The following is a 25,198-nucleotide window of genomic DNA, read 5'->3' on the forward strand; positions in this document are numbered from 1 at the left end:
ATGATCGTCGTCAAAGTCGGAGCTGTCAGTTGTTCGTGCGTGTGGCCATCTGTTGGCATGTGCCGTCGTGGAGTGTGTTCCATGTCGGTGGCCAGGTTGGCCGGTGGTGCCCATGTGTTTATGGGTTGGGTTGTTTCGGTTTTAGCCCGGTTTTCCATCAATTAACCGGGCAATTCCCACTTCTTCTTAATCAATGAAAATGGCAAGTCTTTTGCCTCGTTTCAAAAAAAAAAAAAACTTGGGAACCAAACACTCATGTCTGCGAAGTCCTCTGCTTCCCAACCTCCAGTTTTGCACATATGCAATCTTGTCCATTTTTTATGGTTTACTCTGTATTTTTGGTTCTCGGAATCTAATGATCTAACGAAAGAGGCTCTAAGCCAAGTGGAATGGTTTGGTCGACCTGTTACAACATCTTATATGATAGGGAAAAGAGTCGCTGGTAAACCTGTGGCTACACCACATGTATAGACATGGATTAATTAGTTATGTCCGGGTCCAACTAAAATAAAATTATCTCCGGATTTGTGGGGAAAATGTGTAGACAAATCTAATCCTCTGCCTTTCCGTGAAAAATATATCTTATCCTGTGCCTGCTGGCAGAAATAAAGAACGGTTCAGACATTTGTGCGCATATAAGAACTTTTTAGAGGAGAAAATAAGTACTACCAATACTGCCACATTTATTAAGAGTAGTAGTTAGCGTAAGCATGATTCGCTTTGCCACCAACGAGTGGGCTCTGCTCTGGACATACCGGCAATTTTCTATTTCCAAGAAATACAACAAAAGAATCAACCTGTGGTTAGATGGTTAGGAGGATTGTGGTATCCCAACTCATCAAGGTTTAAATTTTGATGCTTGCATTTATTCCTGGATTTATTTCAGTATTTCCAGCGATACGCATTTAGTGGGAGGAGACGTTCACGTCGACGATGAGGTGGCTACGGTGACTTCGTAAATTTCAAGATGATATGCCGGCGCAGTCTACGGTGACTTCGTAAATTTCAAGATGATATGTCGGCTCAGTCTTTCGGAGGTGCTCATAGGAGTAGGGTGTGCGTGTTTGCGTTCATAGAGTTGAGTGTATGCGCGTGTATATGAGCGCTTGCGTCTTACTGTGTTAAAAAAACATACTACTAGAAAATTATATGCACCAATTTCCTAATGTCATTAGGGCATTTCCAGCACTGACCCTCAAGCTGTCTGAACCGAGCGCTCCGGACGCCATAAGCCATCCAATCGGTACCCATCGATCCACTGATTGGTTCGGATGTCTGTCTTCCCCGCAAACTGGAAAAAAACAGGGGGTTGTAGGCGTCCGGACCGCTGCAACGGATGCGTCCAACACCTCGGTCCCATAAAAAGTAAACTCTCAGGCGAAGCGATTGCCACACATTCATGCCGCTTGAGAGCGCCAGCGCCGCATTCATGTCAGTCCAGAGTGGATGCGACCTCTCAGTGGTAGCGGGGCACGCCGGCTGAGAGCACCGCGCTCATCGCGTCCCTGTCTCCACGCATGTTCAATGCCAGAGCGATGTGAGTGGGCGGGACGAAACAAATATCTACTGCATTCAAACGGGCAGCCCAACCGTCCTCCTGCCAACATTAAACATGCACGCCGGCCGAGAAACCCACGCCGGCGTGGGTACCACTTGGCCTAGCTGGTTTCCTCTAACTAAAGTAGGCCACACCCGGCACAAACCGCAACACCACCGTCTCACTTCACATTCTCCTCCATGCACCACCTCCATCATGAGTGCGAGCTCTAGCGCGTTATGGGAGAGCCTTTCGACGGAGCAGAGCATGTGTTGGCCGCCCTTGAGGCCAACTGGCAAGGCCGCCGTGCAAAGCGGATAGAGGACGGGCCATCTCCCCGACGGTTTTTGACGATGATCGGACGATGAAGGTGGCGTCCGATGATGAGTCGGTAGTCCTGCCCGCGCAGTTCCATGATAGCTTGACAACGGAGCAAGTGCACCAGCACTTCAACGTCACCATGGCAGAGGAGCATACAGAGCTGCTGACATTATGTCGGCGTTCTGTCAGGCACAGGAGGAGCAGCGGTACGACATCTCCCTCCTCAAGCAGCACCTGCTCGCACAGGGCCAAATCTACGGTGAGTTCGCGAGTGAGGAGGCAGTGATGGCCATGGCCGTGGAGAACCCTAACTTCGTTGCCGAGAAGCGGACGTCGTACGAGGCCGTGCGCACTCAGCACCGCCTACAACACAGTCGCAACACGGCAGTTGGTCGCAGAAGCGGCTGACACACCAAATTTGCATAACTATTTCTTATTGTAATTTATCTCATTTGAATGATATATTTCACATTATGATATAATTCTAATGCATTTTCTCTCTTAAAGTGCAAGGTATACACGGAGATAGAAATTACCGGTCAACTGGAAATATGCACCTAATTTGCAATGGAAGAAAAAACAATTTCCGAGAGCTCCAAATATGTTCGTGATTTTTGTGAATTATTTATGGAAATATGAAGACCGGAGACCGAAGATGGGCTAGAGGGGTGCAACAGGGGTGCCAGACGACCTGGTCATGCGCCCCTTGGCCGCGTTGTGGGCCCGTCTGATGGCCTAGTGGCTCATCTCGCGATGTGATTTAGCAATAATATAAAATTTACCCTAAAAATAGAAAATATTGATGACTTTCCACCGCCGTCTGCGAGGCGGAGTGCTTTTGCTCTGCGGCGGTGCGATTCTGCCAGGGAAACTTCACTCCGGGAGGAGGTAATTGAAGACATCGGCGTCACCAACACTCTGTTCATCATCGACATCATCATCTCCATCAACATCTTCACTAGCACCAACTCCATCGTTAGCCCTAGTTCATCCATCTATAGAACCTATATATCATAACCTCAGATCGGTTGCTGAGAATACTTTTATGTGTTGATTACATCTTGTAGTTGACGCTTAGGAGTTTTATCGGTGAAAGATTGTTATGTTCAGATTATTTACCATCTATTTACACCCACCGATCATGATCCATATGATGTCTTGTGACTAGATCCATTAGTTCTTGAGGACATGGGAGAAGTCTTGTTGCTAGTAATCATGTGAAGTTGAATACCATTTAATGTTTTAATATTATGTTAGGATGTTCTTCCTGTAGGGGTGTTATGTGAACTTCGACTACATGGTACTTCACCATCATTGGGCCTAGGGGAAGGCATTGGGGAACCCTAGTTTATGAATTGTTGCATCAAGGGCTATTCTGGATCCTAAAGTTTAATGGTATAGTTAGATTCATCTTATTACTTCTCTTGCATTTCCAGATGCTTACATGGAGGGTATAATCATAAGTAGGTAATTGTCCAAGTAAGGACAATACCTTAGCATAGGTCTACCCGCATAACATTATCAAAACAAGGAATGGTAACTCAATGGAACTTGGTGAAAGTGACTTGACGAAATTCTCATGTCTCCTCAACAGGGCTTTTATCACTATAAGAAACACAACCGGCTTGTCCTTAGCATACATAAGGATTGGACCACTTGTTGTACTCTATTGCTTCTGTTACCATTTACCTTTTTACAATTTATCTTATGATACGTCTCCAACATATCTATAATTTTTTATTGTTTCATGCTATTATATTACCAATCTTAGATACTTTTTATGCGATTTTATATCATATTTTAGGACTAACCAATTAAATTAATGCCTAGTGCCAGTTGTTGTTTTCTTCTTATTTTTTGTTTTCCACAAAATCCCAAACGGAGTCCAAACACTATTGTTGACGATTTTTTCTGGACATAAGAGACCCTAGAAGCTTCGAGAGGAGATCAGACGCGAAGCGAGGGGACGCCGAGGCAACAGGGCACACCCTGTTACCTTGTGGGCCTCACGTGGCTCGGTCTGACCTTATTCCACTTCTATAAATTCTCAAATATTGGGAAAAACCCAGAGAGCCACCCGAAACAATTTTTCCGCCGCCACAAGCTTCTGTTCTTCCACGATCCCATCTGGAGGCCTTTTCCGGTAATCTGCCAGAGGGGGAATCGATCATGCCTCGGTGATGTGTGATTAGTGAAATCTTACTGAAAACTCCTTGTCAATTTATTCTACTTGTTGGGTTAAAATCGAAAAGGCTATGGTAGATACCCTATATTTGTGGGTCATCGGTGGCACTGGCAGAGCAGGCGACCGCGGACGAGAATGTCAGCAGTTGCACATCGTTCGCGCTGCCAACTTTGCTTTGTTGGCATGGCTACAACGACGAGGCCGGCACATCGACGTCCATCGTCGACCTCACAGCCACTGGTAACGTACAGGTCGCGGACTCCGACGAGGAGTAGTAGTGCATGGGAGGCGGTGGGGTCTTGAGTCTCAAGTCGGCCGATCCATGTCATATGTCCTAGTCTTCGTCGTGGGTAGTCACACCTTCATTTCATAGGTTCCATCTTCGCCGGGCATGGACACGGCCAACGCCTGAGGGGAATAACAAGGGCTTGGTGGATGGGCGTCACTGTAGATTTAGACTAGGTTTAGGTCTAGTCGCTTTTGTTTAATACAACATGCCGAAAATGTAATGAATATGATCCGGTTTAGATGAAAATCATCCAGTTTGCATGTAATTCGTGTGGATTGTTGAAATCTGGTTTGAAATGTATGTGGGCATGGCTGGATGGTTGGCTCCCTTGTTGGCGGACTGATCCGGACCAGTCCATGGATAGATACCATGTCCGATTTGGGGGTCAGCGTTGGATATACCCTTGGTTGTTATTATTCAATGTTAGGTGAAGTGCCATTTCAATAACGGAGGGGAGAATAGGCTGCACTATGTCGGAAATGATGTAGAGCCCGAGCTCCATGTAGCTCGTATTCTGCACAATTGGTGTGCCTCCAAGATTGTTGGCGCATTATCACACCATTCTTATACCATTTTCATATTATTTTGCATGTTGCAACGGAGTAGGGAATTGCCATAAAATTGCAGAAACCACAAAAACGATGATCAACAGAGAAAACATTTCCATGCTCAGAAAAATCACCAAAAATCATGATGCCAGAAATACAACAGAAGAGAGTCGGTAACAGACACATGCCATGGTTGTTGGTGTGGCCCATGCGGTTAGGGCCTAGGCCACTTCCCATATCCGCGTGGGGTCCATTGGGCACCCCCCGCCTCTCTCCGGCACCCCTAGCCCTATATTACCTTGAAACTTACATCTGGATTTTATGTGATTTTTCGCAGTAGGGAGCGGCGCAGAAACAGAGCGAAAAACTTTTCTCTCCCGGGCGACATATTTGCGATGATCCTTCCCCTCCGGGTTGGTGAAATTGAAGTAGTCGTCAACACCAACACTTATTTCATCATGGGGATCATCATAACCAACTCCATCTTCACTAGCACCATCTCCATGACCACCTCCATCTTTGTCCATTTTACAATCTATGTACTATTACCTCATATTGCTGTTGAGATCACTTCTTGGTGTTAGTTACTTCTTTGTAGTAGACGCATAGAGGTTTATTGGTGAAAGATTTCTATGTTCAAATTATTACCCATATCATTCCCTAATGATCATGATCATTGTGATGGCTTGTTAGTAGTACATTACGTTCTTGAGGACCTCAAAGAAACCCTGTTGTTAGTAACCATGTGAAATTGCATAAAGTTCACTATTTGATATCATGCGTGATGTAATTCTCTAATGGTGATGTGCGAACATCGAGTACAAGTCACTTCACCTATATGGGCCTAGAGGAGAGCATTATATGGTTAGTTTATCAACGATGGGAGGTCGGAGTGACGGATACTACCAAGCCTTGAATTTATGAATTGTTGCATGAGGATTAAATGAGGACCTAGAATTTAATGTTATGTTTAGATGGTATCTTAATTATCCTTTTTGTACTTGCAGATGCTTGAATGGTGGGCATAATCATAATTATATAAGTTGTCCAGGTGATGGCATTAAATAAACTTAGGCTCCACAACAACCCTCAAAACAATGAAAGTTAAGGTCAACAGAACTAGGTAAAAACAGTTTGGTGAATTTTGGCTGTCCTCAAGAATGATCTGATCGATATAAGAAACACTACATGCTTTTCCTTAGCACAACTAAGTATTGGGTCACTTGCTGCGCTCATTTACTTTTGTTGATATTTCCAGTTTTGCACTTGCTCTCTCGATCAAACAAACAACCAAACAGTATATGTAGCTTTTAAAGCGATTCCTTACCGATTTCCATTGGCAAATTCCTTCTATGGGTTGAACATGCTCAATTATCAAAAAGATCTATAATTATCTCATACATTTGTGGGTTATCAATGCTCAATCACAATTCACTTTTAGGCTCTGGTTGTTTTATCTCACTTAGGATTAGTTCGCGTGATCGGTGCGAGGAGGGTTGCTTTGACATAAACTTGTCTCAATTCACATGGAGCAGCAAACCACAACTAGTTGGGGTACGGTGCTATTTATAGTCAGCGCACATATCCAATAGGGCCAATATGGCCGGTGGAAGGTTCATGCCAATACACATGCTGACAAGTAGTAACGGTAGGAATTTCGAAGACATGCACACATGGAATAACTTGTGGAGAAAATATTCCAACTCCTTGGCGAGGAATTTAACCCCGAGTGTTCAAAATATCTAACTTCGACAGAGGATCTAAAAGGCTCGCTTGGAAGGAGATTTCCAAGTCTTCTCTTGTTGAAGAAATAGGTTATGACTAACCATGCACACACAAAGACTTCAATCTTGCTTCAGTGAGGACCCCCCCCCCCTCGCGCTCTTAATAGTATGGTTTGCCCTATGACTCAAATTAATAATAAAGAAACTAGTAAACAAAAGGCTACATGACAAACTTCGGTCCTTCAATAGCAATTTTAAAATTTTCAATGCTCTCACAACATTTTTAGGGGTCATCAACCACTGGTTAAACCAAATCCTCAAGGACTTTCACATGTGTATACTCACAAACACATTAGTCCCTTAACCTTTTGTCATTAATCATCGGAAATACACAAAAGGGCACTAAATGCACTTACACATTGTCCAGCGGGTTCCTTTTTCTAGGGTTTTACCATTGGATACTTGGCTATATGTTTTATTTCTGTGTTTCTATTGGATTGTTGACCAGTGCAATTTGCTTGGACTTTCATCGACTTGACTTTGGCTTGACCTTGATTAATGGGTAAGTTTAATGTCCATCACAATTTGCATAGAAAGTTGTAATTTTTCGAAGGGGGTGTATCGATCTAATCTAAGATAATGACCTCTTAAGATTTTTCCAGTTTAATTTTCTACATTTGGATATCTATACAGAAGAATTAATAGAATAAAAACATTATAAATATGTAATAGTGTGTTTGCATGGAAAATAATGGTCGTGGTACCGTCCCAAAAACTATATTATAATAGAAATTTTCTTGGGCAATTACCTAATCCAAAGTGATATATTACATTGCTTCTAACATTTGGGGTGACCAAAAGTTTTGGATGGCTAGTTGCAATATTGATGCATCCAAGCCTTTTCCTCCTCCTTTTTTGGCCAATATACTTACTAATAAGGGTACACTTACTTAGCTTCATTTTTATTTTCAAAGTGGCACAAACTCAAATTCATGGTTAATAGATGATTATGGACAACAATCTGTCAAAAAAACCATCACCACGCCCTTCGAGCCCCCCTTGTCGGCCCATTATCGCAAGAGACTACACTTGTGTGAGATCTTCTATGCATGGGCTGCAACTTTACAATTTGTATGTAATCACTTGGGTTGTAAGGGCTGAAGCCATGATCTAATGACCATAACATAGCGAAGTGAACCAATGAAAAAGCTTGATTCCTATTAACTTCCATATATAAAAATTGTTCCCTAAAAGGCTTGATAATGAATGACCACCATCCTCTAGATTGTTATAACTTCGCATATACACCTTCCATTTTGTAGCCTATATATAGTTCTCATGCATCCAACCATGCACAGTGAGAGACAAATCAGCCACAACCATATCAGGTTGTTGCACCCATTTTCTGAAAGGAGAAAAAACACCGACCGCTGCATCAATTAATGGTCGTTGCACGCATATATGTACGTACGATCTACATGGACCTTATTTCTATATTATATACAAAGCCGTAGTTAGGCTTTTCAGGTTCTTGTTTCTCCAGTCTTAATAATTGTTGTTGCCACTGCTATGTTCGTACAATGCAGAGTTGAGTCTTCCTACTATCTCCTCTGTGTTGACGGTAAAGCCCTCCTCCACCTGAATGGTAAAGTCAGTAAATCCATGAAAATTTGAAGTCATAGCCCTAGTGATGTGGCTGGGCATGTATAGTTGATATGTATATAACATCCATAATTAGAAAATACTACTACAATGTTTTATGTTGTTGCTCTAAAAGAGATTGATGCTTACCACCACACGCCCCTAGTCTGAAAAGTTCCTCTCTTTTTTGCAAATGTATCCGCAAAACATCACTAAGTTTGATTGTCTTGTAAAAAGATTACTAATATTAAATCAACAATACTACATTTACACTGAGATATATCTTAATAGTGCATAGTTGTTTTTATGTTAGACAACGTGTGCATTTTTTAAGAAGTCTTCTGCATGTTCATAAAAAACGAGGCCAAACATGGCATACACACAGAAACTACAACAGAACCCGCGAGAGTAGACGTCCCAGTACAACTGCAAAAACGTCCCCACTAAAAGGAGAAAATGCAATCACGTCCTTGGGGAACGTCTCTGCAAACCAACCGACGCCCACTGCCGTACACCGCCATCGTCAAAACAGCCATCGGAGGAAGACAGGGGCCTCCGCAGTCCTAGAAACTGCGAACACACCATCGCCGCAAACGGCTTTGTGGGTCGATGAAGATGCCCGGTGTGAACGGCGAAGCACTGTTCATGTGGCGACCGGGGTAAATCCCCGTGCTTCTCAGCCCTAGCACCGGTTCCTCCATCCAAGGAAGTCAAAGGAGAATCGCTGGAGCTGCTGCCTTGGACCACCAACCATGCACTGGAGAACCAAACCTCTCGCCAGCCATCGAGATTGCCACGAAGACGACCATCGCTGACCACAAAGCTCCTGTACAAGATCCCCCGACCACTCGTAGGCATTGGAGAAGGCGTCGCCGAGCCTATGGAGAAGCCGGCGAACAAAAGGGAACGACGAGATCAAGGCCACCGTCTCGCCAATCTCGCCCACCCACACTAGATCACGTCGCTCCAAGGAGACTTCGGGAAGACACGTCCCCCAACTCCATAACGCCACCGCCATGGAGGAACCAGAGTTGAGGAAGATTTATTGGACACTGCTCCGCCGCCGCCACGTGGGCGAAGCCAAACGAAAACCTAACCCTACAGCTATCTAGAAACCGGGAGAGAACCGGGGTTCCCTCCCCCTCCTGCTGCCGGAGCGACGGAACGTATGTTTGTGCATAAATTGGTGGTCATATTGCCATCTTGAAGAACGTGCCATGTCTTAGAAAATAGATTTTGGATAGGAGCAATTACTATTTTTTATTAAGAAACCTAAACCCCACTACAATTAATTCCAAATGAAACAATCTGAAGTTTTTTTAGTTTAGGAAGATTTTGGGTTGCTACTTAACCGTTACTTTGTCTCACTATCTGTAGTACTTTGCAGGTGTGCATGTTATAGAATGGTAAGCTTTATAGATTTATGTATTTATTCGAAAAAACTAGAGTGGACGAAGAGTAGAATGCATACGTATAAAACGTACGAGACAGCTACTATTACTGATGAGAACTTGCCTTTGCCATGGTGGTAATAATCACGGTTGACGCCGTGAACGGCATCACATCGTTGTGGACGATGCGGAGGTGGAGCTCCTCGACCTCCGCAAGAACCCTGGCGAGCAGACCCTTTCCATTTATTTCACAGTGGATCCTCACCATGACGTTGTCCTCCGAGAGCTTTGCCTCGATCTCCGGCAGCTGGCTCCCAATTGCCGGCGTCCCAGCTGCCGAGAAGAACCCCGGACAGGCCTCGCCGTCCGGGGTGACGAGGCACCGTGGCTTCCTGACGAGCACCACGGTCTCAACGCTCCTGCGGTTGCCGCCGGCAGCCTCCAGGTACTTGACCCTCTCTTGGAGCTCCTTCACGTATCTGGTCGCGTCGGCAAGAATCGTCCCCTTGTCCATCTGATCGATTTGGAAAATAATGTAACCAAATCAATTAAGCATTTACTGAAGTACTATGAAATGTAGAAAGAGTTGAGAGATTAGACATGTTCATAGACCTTCTTGAGGCCGGGAATGACGGCGGAGAGCTCGATGAAGCGCTGGTTGATCTTCTCCCGGCGCTTCCGCTCCGCCATGATGTGGTCTTGCGCGTATGGCGTGCTCTTTGTGGAGGCCCTCCTCGTCGGCTGTGACACGCCGGAACGAAGCGGCGCCCCGGCGGCCAGCGTGCCCCCGCCACCGCTGCTGACCGGCTGCGGCGGCAAGGCAGCGCCGAAGTCCCAGCTCATGGACAGGGCGTTGCTGGTGCTGGTGCCGCTCATGCTGCTGGGCGCGAACGGCCCGCCCGAGGTCGGGGACGACATGGACCAACTGCCTTGGTGCACAGCCAAATCGGGGGCTGGGGTGATGATTCCTCCACCGCCGCCGGTGTCGTCGCCGGAGCTCAGACTGTTCTGTGCTTCCGTCAGCTCCGAGGAATCGCGGAGCGCCTGGAGACACGGGAAGCCGGCGCTCTTCTCGCTGCCGCCGCCGGCTCCTCCTGGATCCTGCTGCTGCAGTGTGCTCACCGCCCACTGCATGAATAGGCGCGAGTCGTCCATGTCGTCCATGAGCATAGACAGATCCGTACCTTGCCACTGACCTAGCTCGGCAACATCGAGACAGAAATGGTAAGAGTAGTTAAGCACACGTGACACCGCAGAACTAAGCAGAACTAGTCATGCACGATAGTAATTATTTACCTCGATCGGTGAGTGAATCCCTAAAGATCGATTATGTTAGAACCTGGCCTCTAATCTTGGAGTTTATAACGGAGCGTTAAGGTCCTGTCATTGTAATGTTTGCTCACGCTAGGCCCCTCTAGCCTACAAAAATGAGCCAATCATAAACAATTAACAACCGTTTGTTGGATCCTGGCTTATCTTGCCTGGATCCAGTGAAAATGATATTCTACACCGCAGGGAAAGGTGCATTCATGTGGTGGGGCAGAAATACCAATTTTCCTGATGTGTATCTTGACTCTCCTATTGTCCAAATTAGGGCCATGGCAGCTGGATTAGTGGATCCACGTGTATCTTCCTTCCAAAGTACCAAGTTTTTTTAAATAGAAAATTCCAAGGTTTTATATAGCTACATATTGACGCGCTGCAGCTTTTTCGAGAAGCCCAAACACTAGCTAAGTGCCAGTACACAAGGGCATGTACAGTGGTTGATAAGGCTGTCTTGTCTTAAGCCTGTCACATAATTTAAATAAAGAAATAAAAATGGTGTACAATAGGTTACTCCCTCTGTTCCTTCATATAAGGTGTATTTGTTTTTTTTTTTGATAAAATTCCACAATGTAGGGTGCATTTCTTCTAATCCTCACATAATCCCTTTTTTATCCCTCTAGAAAAAAGAAAAGTATCTTTCTCCCAATTGTATGTATCTCTCTTTATAGAGAAAGAAGGAAAGTGTATCTCCCCTGATTGCCTATATCTCTTTCTTTCAAAGCCTAACTGATTTACTTGCCAGTAATCAACATATTTGCCCAGGGTAATTTTGTACTAATGTATCTATAATTTGTTGCCTTGTTCAACGTGCCCAAAAAAATATACACCATAGATAAAGAAACGGAGGGAGTATATCTTAGGCTTAGGGCATGTCAATGGTGCTATCTTAGTAGTGCCACATAGGATAAATGCTGAGGTGGAGGAGAGAGAAATCATCAGAAAAGACTTGTCTTCTCTTATTTAAGAGATGATCTCTTAGCACAATATGTCTCACCATGTTTTTAGGAATAACTAGTTATTTAAGACAAGGCTAAGATATAACCCATTGTAGATATATATTTTTGCCATCTCTAAATTACGCGTAACACTTAAGATAAAACTCTCTTATCAACCATTATACACATGCCCTTATCTCTCATAACCAGATAACCCCAAATATATGGTGAGATAGATTGTTATTAAGAGATCATCTCTTAATTAAGAGAAGGGATGCCTTTTCTTATGTTTTCTCTCTCCTTCACTCAGCATTTATCATACGTGGCACTCCATAAGATAGCGCAATTGTATATGTCACTACGCTAGCAACTAGCGCGGTGGAAGATATAAGTGGGAAGAAGATGGCAGGACAGAAAGGAAACATGTTGTCTATTGGGGAAAGGGTGGCCCTCACTAATTCTTGTCTCAATAGTATTCATTTATATATGATTTCCTTCCTGGAGTTGCCAAAAGGGGTGCTGGATTCTTTTTTTTAAAAAAAATTCATTCATATCACGAATCAGTACAAAGAAGTTGACCCTTACAAGCACACTGAAACGCAAACACAAAGGACCATGAACACCTAGAGTACCCTAAGACAACCATAACACAAGAAGATCTCCGGAGCCCTGTGTCATCATCCCTGAATATTGAGAGAAGACCCCTGCAGCAGACGGATCTGCAACCAGTCGCAAGCAGGTCATCATTGTCGGGGGTTGGGTGCGACATATGTCAATGGATGGCTTATCATGGTGGGAGCGAGTAGAACGTCACCGGTGCCTGGAAGCGGGATGAGGCGTAGGCACGAACGCCGGCGCACTTTACCCAGGTTCGGGGCTCTCCTAGGAGATAACACCCCTAGTCCTGCTCTGCGGGGTCTCCGCATGATCACTAAGGCACTAGTGGGTACAACGGTGCTCCTCGAGCTGTATGCTAGAGGTAGAAGAGGGCAGGGCTTGCTCTCCTCTCCCCCTAGGTGTGAGTCTAATTCTAACAGGTTCGAACCCTTTGCATGGGTGCCCTGCGGGGGTTTATATAGGCCTACCCCCAGGGGTACAATGGTAATCCGGCCGAGTGTAGGACCCGGCTGTCAGTGTCTCTGGTCGCCGGCTTCTCCGCCGACTGCTGGGGCCCGCCGCCTGGTGGGCCCCGCCGACTGGTTTGGTACGGCGCCGACAGGCCGCTTCCGCCGCTCCCGGGTCTTGCCGGCTGCTGATTACTATAGCCGTGATGCTAATGACGCGGTCTTGGTCAGGGGAGCGTGGCTACATTCCCGCCGCCTGGTGGGAGATCACTATAGCCACTCCGGGTCTTATCTGGTTAATGGTGCACGAGCTCCGAGGAAGGACCGGGCCGCCTGCTAGGAGCCGGCCTCCGTCGGGTCTGACTGGTGAGGCTTCTGCCGTCTTCCGGGCGCTCGCTGCCTGGTAGGGCCCGCCATCTTCAGGCCGTATCGACAGGCGGTCGTGGGAGCAGGGCTCTGCCTGACAGGGGTGACGTCAGGGGCGGAGTGGCAACAGTGTCACGCCGGGCGGATATCTCCGCATGTACGGAGCACTGTGGCCATGCCCGGCCCTGGATATGGGGGTGATGGGCTATACTGTAGCCTCACCTGTCTCGTCTTCTTAATGGGGGCGCAGACTTTGAGGGCTCCATGGGCCGACTGCTAGGAGCCGGCCTCTCTGGAGGCCGCCTGCTAGGAGTCGGCCCGTCTTGGAGCCGCCTTCCTGAGCATGGCCGTCTTCTGGCAGTCGGCCGTTCAGCCAGCCGGCCACCAGAAGGCGGCGCTTCGTCTTGACGTCTCCAGGGGCGCAGCCGGCCCCGATGTCTTGAAAGGTTCTGGGACTCGGGTTGGGCTACCCGTGGCCCATTACTCCGACAGTAGTCCCCGAAGCTGGTGAGATGCCGCGGCTGAAGAGCCGAGGAGCCTCAACAGTTTCCTCCTCCGGGTGCTCTTGAAGGAAGCTTCATCTGACTCCTAGCAAGCCGGCTGGCAGGAGTCGGCCACGTCCAGTCGGACTCAGCTAAAACTTCGAACGCCACGGCGGGAATTAGGTGGCATGTAGGCTAAGCTTCTAGGCCCGCCGCCCGTCGCGGGTGTGCCATGTGGCGTCAGCCAGCCGGGCCAGTCTGCAAGCCCACACGCATGATGGGACGCGACTGCAAGCTAGGCCCGCCACCACCGGGCCTCGGCACGCGAGCGGATCCGCTGCAGCCGAGGCGGGCGGTTGCGTTTCCCCACGGAGTTACTGCGTGCAGTAACTCGCGTGATAAAGGTGGTAACATGGGGTCGTGGGCACAGTTAATCCCACGATCCCACGCCCGCCCCCACGGCTTCATAGCCCATAGGCTATATGTAGGGGGAGGAGAGGGAGCGGCAGAGCACGCGCACCCCTCCATCCCGCTCTTGCCTCCTCCTTCTTCCTCTCGCCGCAACGCCCCCGAGCCACGCCGGAGCGCCGTCGCTACTCGTCCCCGCCGAGTTCGTCCGCCCCGAGCCCTCTTGGCCCTGCCCCATTCTCATCTTCCCCGCCACGCCATTTCCTCCGTCGAGCTCTCCATGGCATGCGAGCGGGGAGGAGACTGGGACGGATCGAACGTCAAGGAAGACCACATCACTTTCCTCCGTGTGACGCGGCGTCTTCCCGGTGCGGGCTATGTGAAGGCGCGCGTGCCACCGGAGGGGGAGATCTCACCGGCGCCGGGGGTGGGCGAGCGGGTCGTCTTCCGCTCGCACTTCATCCGCGGCTTCGGCCTGCAGGCGAGCGGCTTCTTCCGCTCGTTTCTTGAGTTTTAGAACCCCAAGCCTCATCACATCACGCCCAACACGGTGATGCTCCTGGCCGCCTTCGTCACGATGTGCGAAGGCTATCACGGCATCCTCCCCACCATCGAGTTGTGGGGAGCATTCTTCTACACCAAGCTGGGCACCTCCGTTCGGGAGGTGGCTGCCCAGTGCGGTGCCTTCATCGTGGTTTGCCAGCCGTCACCGCAGAACGTCTTCCCCACCATCAAGCTGCCGCAGGCAGTCAAGATGTGGCAGCAATCTTACTTCTACGTGGAGAACGTGGACCCGGCCGTCGACTTCATCAACCTGCCAGCTTATGAAGCCGGCCCGCCGGCCGAGCCGCGGGCCAGCTGGGGCTACAAGCCGAAGCCGGTGTCAGCAGACGGCGCCGCCGCCATCCAATGACTCCGGGAGCTGACCAACACCGAAGGCCTCAAGGCGTCCGACTTGTTGGTTGCCTTCATCGCGCGCCGGGCTCTCCCGCTCCAAGGCCAGCCGCACCTGATCAGCCGGATGAGTGGGCATCGCGACCCGTGCCGGCTGAGCACCAAGGAGATGCCGGCTGCCGAGGTCGCAAACTTGGTGAACGAGATCTCCGGCCTCAAGCTTGGAGGGGTCTTGGAGCTTCGGCAAGCGGGGAGGGGTCTTGGAGCTTTGGCAAGCGGCCATATTCCCACGCCGACCCGCCTCCTGCGGTAAGTTTCCAATGCTTTCTTTTTGATACTTGCCTTAATCTTGATCTTGGTCTTGATCAGCCGGCCTCTCATCATTTTAAACAGATCTACATGTCGGAAGCGACGACCGTCATCGTAGGGGAGGGTGGCGACTACTAGCCGGACCGGGCGGCGAGCGACGTGGACGACCCCGACTTGGGGGCGGCCGCCTTGGAGGACACCGCGACAGGCGGCTCCGAAGAAGGCGGCATTGAGACTTGGCCTGATGACGACGAGGAGGACGACGAGCCGCACCCTGCGCGGGGTGTCGGCAGGGCGGATGCGGGCCCCTCCGTCGAGCCGAGTGCCCGAGGCGGCACGCTCAAGCGTAAGCAAGGCGCGCCTTGTTCGGCAGCGCGCCGAAGAAGGCCAAGAATCCGACCGCCGCGACCAGGCGGAAGGAGGCCCCGCGAAGGCGTGCAAGTTTCAGAAACTCCGGAAGGTCCCTCCAATGGTGTCAGCGTAAGTATCTTTTTCTCGTGCTTTTCTTTCCTGTCGATCCCTTCAAAGCTTTGTCTCTTCGTCTTCTTGACTTAGGGCCTCGCTTTCTCTCGAGAAGTCGGCCGCCGCTTCCATCGTTGGGTCGACGGAGACCTCCACCACCACCCGGCGAATCGATCCGGCTGCCTACCTCTGGGAGGCAACGGAGCGAAACGCGCGGGAGGCGCGCGAGGAGCAGGAAGCCGCCCGCCTAGAGAAGGCGGAGGCAGACAGGGCGGAGGCCGTCGCCTTGAAGAAGCTGGCGAAGGTCGAGGCCGCTACTGCGGCGAAGGAGCAGGCCGAAGAGGCCGCGCGCCGCCAGTCAGCGTTATTCATCATCCCCCTGAACTCCACGCCGCCACCACCAGGGTTCGTGGCGCCGGCCGAGGGGGGCCGACGACGAGCACCCGGTCATGGAGAGGGACGGCGGCGATGTCGTCATGCCGGACGTAATCGTGCCCCCGCCACCACCTTCTGAGGAGGCGCGAGACAAGCAGCCGGCTGATCCGCCGGCGCCACCAGCCAGAGACGAGATGGTGACGGGCCCGACTCCCGAGGTCCGCACACCCTCATGCCGCCAGTTTGCAAAGGCGGCTTCGGCGCCACGCCCACTGGAGGCCGCAGCCGCGAGCTCCTCGATTCCGGACGCCGAGGCGACCAGTGTCGTGCCCGCTGACTGGGTACGGGGAGATGGGACAGGCCCTTTGAATCAGGCGATCCTGGACGTCCAAGGCAAACTCCGGGCTGAAGCTGACGCCCTGAAGCGGTGCAACCAAGCGTTCCTGGAGTCGCGAGCAGCCGTCCGGGTATGCTTCTTGGTTCTTCGTCTTTGATTCTTGTATTTCTTATACTTCTATGTGGGGGCGCGCCAGTGCACCCACTGGGTATAGTCCCCGAGTTTCGGGCCGGCAGCTGAGCAGGCGGCTCGGAACTTTAACTGTCAAGCTCTGGGTGCTAACATTGTCTGATTTCTTTACTGCAGGATTATCATAACCTTCGCGCAGCCGCCTTCAACTCCAAAGTCCAGGAGCTGACTCAATGGACCGCCGACTTGTCGGAAAGCCGGAGTAAGTCTTTGTTTTCTTTCTCCACGGGGGCGCGCTGGCGCACCCGCGGGCTGTAGTCCCCGAGATTCGGGCCGACTGCTGAGCAGTCAGGCCGGATCTCCCCGGCGACTGTTCTTCTTTTTGGTAGCTAGTGACAACTTCTTTTTCTGCGGGGGCGCACTGGCGCACCCACGGGCTGTAGTCCCCGAGATTCGGGCCGACTACTGAGCAGTCGGGCCGGATCTCCCCAGCAACTATTTCTCTCCTTGTTGATTGTTGATGTCTTTTTCTTCTTCTACTTTTGCAGAGGCCAACGCCGCCCTGCAGCAGCAGCTGGGCGAAGCCAACACCGCGCTGCGTGGCAAGGAGGCGGACTGCAGCAAGCTGGCCAAAGAGCGTGACAGGCTGGTCACGCAACTGGCGGAGCAGGCGGAGCTTCTTAAGAAGACCCAGAAGGAGGCGGAGGACAAGGAGGCCGACCTCCTTGCTGAGTTCGAGACCGTACGCTCTGCCTGGACCGATAAGGAGGCCATGCTGACTGCCGGCTTCGGCGAGATTGAAGACATGGTCGACGGTAAGCTGCCTTCTTTACTCTTTCTTCAAGCCGCCGGCTTTTGATCAAGCCGGCTTCTTGTTTCTGACTTTGGCTTTTTGCTTTCTGTTTGGGCAGACTTCTTCCCCGGTCACTCAGGCGCTGCCAATCAGGCTATCGAGGCCGATCGTGAAGGACGGAGGGCAGAAGGTGAGCAGATTGCTGCCGACGCCCCCCTCCCCCCCCCCGCACTCTTAGCGAGCAGCTTCTCAGCATCCAGGCTCGTCTTCGGCCGGCTCATCGGATGCTGCGCTGCCTTCAGCGTGTCGGCGCCCAGGCGATCGCCGCCCTGTGGCCAGACATGCCGGCTCCACGTATACCCAGCCGGACCGCCGACTGGCTGGAGGTGGCGGCCGGCAGCCTTGAGGCTTGGAAGGGTTCCTCGGCCCAGGGCGGGGCACGCCGGGCCTTGGAGTTTGTCAAGGCGTGGTACCCTGGGCTAAATCTAGCCCAGTTGGCCACGCTTCGACTGGAAGCCCAAGAGGAGCTGGTGGCGGTGGAGCGTGATCTTGTCCAGCGAGCCGCGGCAATCGCCGAGTACACCAAGTCCAGCGTCTTCGTTCCTGAGCTGGCTGAGAACGGCACCGAGGCGCCGCAGGAGTGGTTCGGGCTGAACCCCGAGGATGGCGAGGACTCGGCCGAATTGATAGACTCCAGCAACGAGGGAGAAGGCAGGGAGGAGGAGGAAAGTGAAGAGGGGGCGCCAGAGGTCGGAGCGGACGGCCAGCCTCAGCTCAACCGCGCCTCCAGCAACGAGCCACGCCCGAGCGAGCCGGCTGTTGCTGAAGGCGACCAAGCGGAGACCGACCAGCCGGCCGCACCACCAACCGGCACCACCGACTCCATCGTTCCGCCGAACCCGTCTGCTGCTTCCTAGGCTGCCGTTTTACCTTTTGTTTCTACTTGCTTATCAGTCTCGACAAACTTCGTTAGCTTCGCACAATTCCACCCGCGGGGTGTATTTCAAACTCTTGTTGAATGTCGGCCAAGGGCCTTTTGATATGTAATTTTTTTGCCGAGTTCTATCTTTCCTTGCTTTCTACTCTTTGGCCTTTTTCCTTTGCCGCCTTCCCTCGGTTGCCGTCTTGCCAGCCGAACAGCCGCTCTGCGGACTGTGGCTGGGTCAAGTACTTAGCCACTCCCGGGGAGGTAAGTACTTAGCCGATTAGAGTTTTCTAGCAAGTTAAGTAGAAGCCGGCCGGCTGCTCAGCAACCGGTCGGCGAAGCAGGAAATCGGCTTGGACTATGTGTACGCTTTGGGTCCTTAGCCATTTTTCATGCAGACACCCTTTCTGCCTTAACTCCTGTAGACCGAACAGTTGCTCTGCGAGCTGTGGCTTCTGGCAGGAGAAAGCTTAAGTGCCAACACATTACTTGTCCGGCTGCAGGAAGCATTACATAGTACAAGGTGGCGAGTCCCCGGGTCGACTTGTCGAACCCGATGCCAGGCGGACTAAATGAAATAACACATCGATAGGCATAATACTTATCATATAGACAAAAGAGGGCAGTCCCCGAGCTCTTCTCGGGGGACCCGGAGTCTTCGTACTTAATACAAAAGTTGGCATGGTACATACCGCATCAACAGTAAAACCTTCGGAGGAGGTTTGCATTCCACGGTCGCTCCGTCTCCTTGCCGGAGTCGTCTCTTTTGCGTGCTCGAGGCTTCTGAGCATCGATCAGGTAGTAGGAGTCGTTGCCCAGCACCTTGCTGATGATGAAGGGGCCCTCCCAAGGTGCCGAGAGCTTGTGCTGGCCGGCTGTTCGCTGGATCTTGGCTTGACCTTCCGGTTGTAGTATCGACGCACGCTCTGCTGGTAGATGGTGGACCGGCTGAGTGCCAACAGCCGGCCCTCTTCCAGTAGATCGACGCCGTCTTCTCGTGCTTCTCTTGCCTCCTCTTCGGTGTACATGGTGAGTCGAGGGGAGTCGAATTCTTTGTCCGTCGGGATGACGGCTTCGGCACCATAGACGAGGAAGAAAGGCGTGAAGCCGGTTGACTTGTTCGGAGTTGTGCGCAGGCTCCAGAGAACGGCCGGCAGCTCATCGAGCCAACAGCCGGCCGAACGCTCCAGAGGCTCGAACAGCCGGGGCTTGATGCCAGACAAAATGAGGATGTTTGCCCGCTCCACCTGGCCATTTGACTGCGGATGGGCAACGGACGCTAGGTCTAGTCAGATGCCCTGCGTCGCGCAGAAACGGACCAAGGCACCTTTGGCAAAGTTTGTGCCGTTGTCGGTGATGATGCTGTGTGGTATGCCATACCGGATGGTGATGTCGGAGATGAAAGTCACAGCAGTCGGACCATTCAACTTCTTAATTGGCTTTGCTTCTATCCACTTGGTGAACTTGTCCACCGCGACAAGTAGATGAGTCATGCCGCCGCGTGCTGTCTTGAATGGTCCCACCATGTCCAGGCCCCAGACGACAAAGGGCCAGGCAATGGGGATGGTCTTGAGTGCGGAAGCCGGCTGATGTGGCTTTGAGCGGAACTTCTGTTACCCTTTGCATTTCTGGACCAGGTCTTTGGCGTCTTCTAGAGCAGCCGGCCAGAAAAAACGGTGGCGAAAAGCTTTGGCAACAAGTGCTCTTGAAGCCGCGTGGTGACCACACTCGCCTTGATGGATATCTTTGAGGATTGCTTGGCCTTGCTCCGGCTCTACGCAGCGCTGGTAAACACCAGTGACACTGCGCCTCACAAGTTCTCTGTTGACGATGGTGTATGCTGCTGCCCGACGTTGCACCTGTCGGGCCGAGATCTCATCAGTCGGCAGCTCTTTATTCACCAGAAGGTGGAGGATGGGTTGAGCCCACGAAGGTGCTGCAATTTCTTCAACTGCTAGGACTGCTACTTGCACGAGGGCGGTTGGGCCGGGAGGCGGCGGGTTGGAGTCGGCTGCTGCTTGCTGTGTCGATGAAGTCCCCGGGCCGACTGCTGCAGTCCCTGGGCCGGGTGCGACTGCTGCAGTCCCCGAGCCGCCTGCCGAAGTCCCCGCGCCGGCTGCTGGGGTCCTTGAGTCAGATCCGACTGCTTCAGGAGGAGCCGGCACAAAGATGGAGTCTGATTCTGGTGACGGCTTGACAGACGGCTTGAGGAGGCGTTGCAGGGCGACGCCGGCTGGTATTGCTTGCCGGGTGGAGCCGATCCCTGCCAAGGCATCAGCTTGCTCATTGTCATTTCTTGGCACATGGAGGAACTCGCATCCTTCAAAGTATCCACTGAGTTGCTGAACGAGGAAGTGGTAGCTGGCCACATTTGCATCCTTGGTGTCCCAATCGCCTGACGACTGCTGGATCACCAAGTCGGAATCTCCATAACACAGGATCCGGCGAATGCCGAGTTCCTTGGCAAGCCGGAGCCCGTGAATGAGTGCTTCGTATTCAGCAACGTTGTTAGAGGCGGCAAAATGGACTTGCAGCACATATCTGAGCTTGTCGCCTTTGGGAGAGGTGAGGACGATGCCGGCTCCCAAACCGGTGCGCATCTTGGAACCATCAAAGTGCATTCGCCAATGGGTAGAGTCTGGCGCTGGCTGCAGGTACTGGGTCTCGGCCCAGTCGACGAGGAAGTCGGCCAGTGCTTGTGACTTGATTGCGGTGCGAGGCTGGTAGTGGATGGTGTAGGGGGCCAAATCTATGGCCCATTTGGCCACTCGGCCTGAGGCATCTCGGCTTCCAATGATCTCGGCAAGTGGAGCTGTGCAGACCACAGTGATTGGGTGCTCTTGGAAGTATGGCTTCAGCTTCTTGGCGGCAAAGTGCACGCCGTAGCATATCTTCTGGTAGTGGGGGTAGTTTTGCTTGGAGGCGGACAACATCTCACTCAGGTAATACACCGGCCTCTGGACTGGTAGTGCTTTGCCTTCTTCCTTGCGTTCCACCACTATGACTGTGCTGACCACCCGGCTGGTGGCGGCGATGTAGAGGAGCATGGGCTCCTTAGGAGTTGGAGCCACCAGGACAGGCGGAGTGGTCAACATCTTCTTGATCTGGAGAAAAGCTTCATCCGCCTTGTCGTTCCACTCGAAAAAAGTGGTCTTCTTCATGAGCTGGTACAGGGGGAGAGCCTTCTCGCCCAGCTGACAGATGAAGCGGCTAATGGATGCCAAGCAGCCGGTAAATTTTTGCACGTCCAGCAGTCGGGTGGGCACCTCCATCCTCTCGATGGCCTTGATCTTCACAGGGTTGCATTCTATGCCACGCTCTAAGACCAGGAAGCCAATAAGCTGGCCGGCTGGTACTCCAAAGACGCATTTCTCCGGGTTGAGCTTGATCTGAAATCGGCGCAAGTTTTCAAAGCTCTCCTTGAGGTCCTCTAGCAGCGTTCCACGCTTCTCCGTCTTCACCACGACGTCGTCCACATAGACGTGGGCGTTTCTGCCGAGTTGCTTGAGGAGACACGTCTGCATGCAACGCTAAAACGTGGTGCCGGCATTTCTCAAGCCGAACGTCATGGTCAGGTAGCAGAAAGCTTCGAATGGCGTGATGAAGGCGGTCTTTAGCCTGTCGGCCGGGTTCAGCTTGATCTGATGGTATCCTGAGTACGCATCCAAAAAACTCAACAACTCGCATCCGGCTGTGGAGTCAATCACTTGGTCGATTCTTGGCAAGGCAAATGGGTCTTTGGGGCATGCTTTGTTGAGGCTGGTGTAATCAATACACATGCGCCACTGCTTGTTCTTCTTTAGTACAAGGACTGGGTTGGCTAGCCACTCTGGAAAGAACACCTCCATGATGAAGCCGGCTGCTAGAAGCCGGGCTATCACTTCTCCAACAACTCTTCTTTTCTCTTCCGACAAGCGGCGCAAGGGCTGCCTGACTGGCTTGGCATCAGACCGGACATGTAGCTTGTGCTCGGCGAAATCCGTCGGAACACCCGGCATGTCCTTGGGAGACCATGCAAAGATGCCCCGATTCTCGCGGAGGAAATCGACGAGCTCGCCTTCCTATTTGCTGTCAAGGTTTGCACCTATGACAACATGCCTCTCCGGGTGCTCCGGGTCCAAGGGTATCTTCTTCGTCTCCTTCGCCGGCTTGAACGAGCGCTCAGCTTCCGACTCCTTGGGGTTGGGTGACATTTCCGGCTGCTTGCCGGCCATCGCCACAACCCGGTCAAGGAGCCGCTTCTCAGCTGCGACCATGAGGGACTCGGCTAACCGGCTGCTCTCTGCTGCGCAGGCGGACGACTTCTTGTAGTCTCCTGCTATGGTCAGGATTCCCTTGGAAGTCGGCATCTTCATCTTCAGGTAAGCATAGTGGGGGCCGCCATGAACTTGGCCAGAGCAGGCCGGCCAAGCAATGCATGATAGGGGCTTCCAAGGCCCACCACCTCAAACCAGACTGGCTCTCGGCAGAAATGATTTTTGTCCCCAAAGAGGACATCTATCTGGGTCTTGCCGATTGGTGAGCAGGAAAGGCCTGGAACGATGCCATGGAAAACAGTCCGGCTGGGCTGAAGATGTCTCTGCTTGATTCCCAACTTCTCCATGGTATCTTTGTACAGGATGTTGATGCTGCTGCCGCCATCTATCAGAACTCGGGAGAAACGAGCAGCTCGCCTCTCCGTGGCAAAGGTGGCATCCAACACCAGAGCATAAGAACCGAGATTGGGCATCACTTCCGGGTGGTCGGCTCTACTCCAGCTGATGGGCTTCTCAGACCAGTGCATGAACTCGAGGGCCTCTGATGCTACTGCATTTACTTCTTGTTGTTGACGCCGTCTGCTGTGCCTGTCGCCAGCCACGCTGGTGAACACGACATAAGCCCCATGCTCCTCAGGGTATTCATCTTGTATAGCGCCGACTGGCCGAACCGCCGGCTGCTGAGGAGGAGGAGGAGGCGGGCCGGGAGGCGGAGGAGGCTGGAGTTCGTCGCCCTTGGCGATCCTGGTGAGCCAGTGGCACTTCCAAGTGGTGTGATTGGACGGCTTCGCGCCGCTGTGGAACTTGCAGGGTGCATCGAGAGTCTGCTCGTATGAGAAGGCGGGTAACCAATTGGGCTTGCTGCCCTTCTGGCGTTTGGGAGGAGGCTGCCCTTCTGGCGTTTGGGTGTAGGACCCGGCTGTCAGTGTCTCTAGTCGCCGGCTTCTCCGCCGACTGCTGGGGCCCGCCGCCTGGTGGGCCCCGCTGACTGGTTTGGTACAGCGGCGACAGGCTGCTTCCGCCGCTCGCGGGTCTTGCCGGCTGCTGATTACTGTAGCCGTGATGCTAATGACGCGGGCTTGGTCAGGGGAGCATGGCTATAGTCCCGCCGCCTGGTGGGAGATCACTGTAGCCACTCCGGGTCTTATCTGGTTAATGGTGCATGGGCTCCGAGGAAGGATCGGGCCGCCTGCTAGGAGCCGGCCTCCGTCGGGTCCGACTGGTGAGGCTTCCGCCGTCTTCCGGGCTCTCGCTGCCTGGTAGGGCCTGCCGTCTTCAGGCCGTACCGACAGGCGGTCGTGGGAGCAGGGCTCCTCCTGATAGGGGTGACGTCAGGGGCGGAGTGGCAACAGTGTTGCGCCGGGCGGAGATCTCCGCATGTACGAAGCACTGTGGCCACGCCCGGCCCTGGATACGGGGGTGATGGGCTATACTGTAGCCTCACCCTGTCTCGTCTTCTTAATGGGGGCGTAGACTTTGAGGGCGCCATGGGCCGACTGCTAGGAGCCGGCCTCTCTGGAGGCCGCCTGCTAGGAGTCCGCCCGTCTTGGAGCCGCCTTCCTGACCATGGCCGTCTTCTGGCAGTCGGCCGTTCAGCCAGCCGGCCACTAGAAGGCGGCGCTTCATCTTGACGTCTCGAGGGGCGCAGCCAGCCCCGATGTCTGGAAAGGTTCTGGGACTCGGGTTGGGCTACCCGTGGCCCATTACTCCGACAATCATCTTCAACCACGGTACAATTCCCGCCACGCTGCTTCCTTCTTTTTTGACACCAGCGCTGAGAGGTCATGGACATCAATCCAACACACCTGCAACAGCCGTCGCCATCTTTGGCTTTGAGTACCCCGAAAAGTGTCCCTTCCGGAAGGAAGAGAACTCGAGTCATCCGACCGGTCCAGCACCGCGGCCGGGCCATCCGCCCGGACAAAGCAGGATCTCCCACCAGCATCAGCACAGAGGAAGGAGAAGAACAGCAGCAGCAAATCATACCAACAAGGAAGAAGAAGGGTCTTCGTCTCCCTGCATCCATCGCCCATCTGAGGACCCAAACGGCCAGTGCTGATGGACCTCCAGCCACCAAAGTCCGCGACGTCGACGAGACCCGGGAATCCCCAACTCCGCTGGCTCCTAGATGAAGGCAAAAGCCTCGCCTGACCGCGAATGGAGCCTGGAGAAACTTATTCCGACGCGACACCACCGCAACGGCCTCGGCAGCGTCTCCCTCAACCCTAACCCTACCACACACCCACCTAGCGAACAGACCCGAGATCCCCCCTCCCTCCCGCCGCCGGAGCGGCCGACGAAGAGAGAGGGAACCGGCGGCGTCACCGGCGGCGCGCAAGGGAACCCTCGTCGCCTCCTTGACCGCCTGTGCGATCCTACTTTTCCGCTCTTGCGGGGTTAGAATGTTGTGGCGGGAGATGGATGATAAAATGAAGTATCGCCTAATCAACTGGCATATGTTGTGTCCATACCAAAAGTCCTTGGGGTTGTTGATTTACAAG

The 25,198-nt window shown here is 52.3% G+C and overlaps 1 protein-coding gene across 1 annotated transcript; it reads right to left on the minus strand.

Moving 5' to 3' along the window:
- Nucleotides 1-6,679: 6,679 nt before the first annotated feature.
- Nucleotides 6,680-10,835, minus strand: LOC109766992 (transcription factor bHLH18-like). The gene is made up of 3 exons (XM_020325746.2): nt 10,249-10,835; nt 9,761-10,150; nt 6,680-8,242 (listed from the first exon to the last, which is right to left on the minus strand). Exons 1-3 carry the CDS (start codon nt 10,804-10,806, stop codon nt 8,150-8,152), a joined length of 1,041 nt encoding a protein of 346 aa, XP_020181335.2. The 5' UTR covers nt 10,807-10,835; the 3' UTR covers nt 6,680-8,149.
- Between the last annotated feature and the right edge of the window lie 14,363 nt (nt 10,836-25,198).

The sequence above is a fragment of the Aegilops tauschii genome, chromosome 4 (assembly GCF_002575655.3).
Source record: "Aegilops tauschii subsp. strangulata cultivar AL8/78 chromosome 4, Aet v6.0, whole genome shotgun sequence".
In the NCBI taxonomy this organism is placed as follows: domain Eukaryota; kingdom Viridiplantae; phylum Streptophyta; class Magnoliopsida; order Poales; family Poaceae; genus Aegilops; species Aegilops tauschii.

Excerpts from the sequence above, each read along its gene's own strand:
- LOC109766992 (XM_020325746.2), bottom strand. The coding sequence starts at position 10,806 with ATGCTCATGGACGACATGGACGACTCGCGCCTATTCATGCAGTGGGCG. Across the intron at positions 10,151-10,248 it reads TCATTCCCGGCCTCAAGAAG|ATGGACAAGGGGACGATTCT; the intron begins GTCTATGAACAT and ends CAAATCGATCAG. Across the intron at positions 8,243-9,760 it reads TTATTACCACCATGGCAAAG|GTGGAGGAGGGCTTTACCGT; the intron begins GCAAGTTCTCAT and ends TTTACCATTCAG.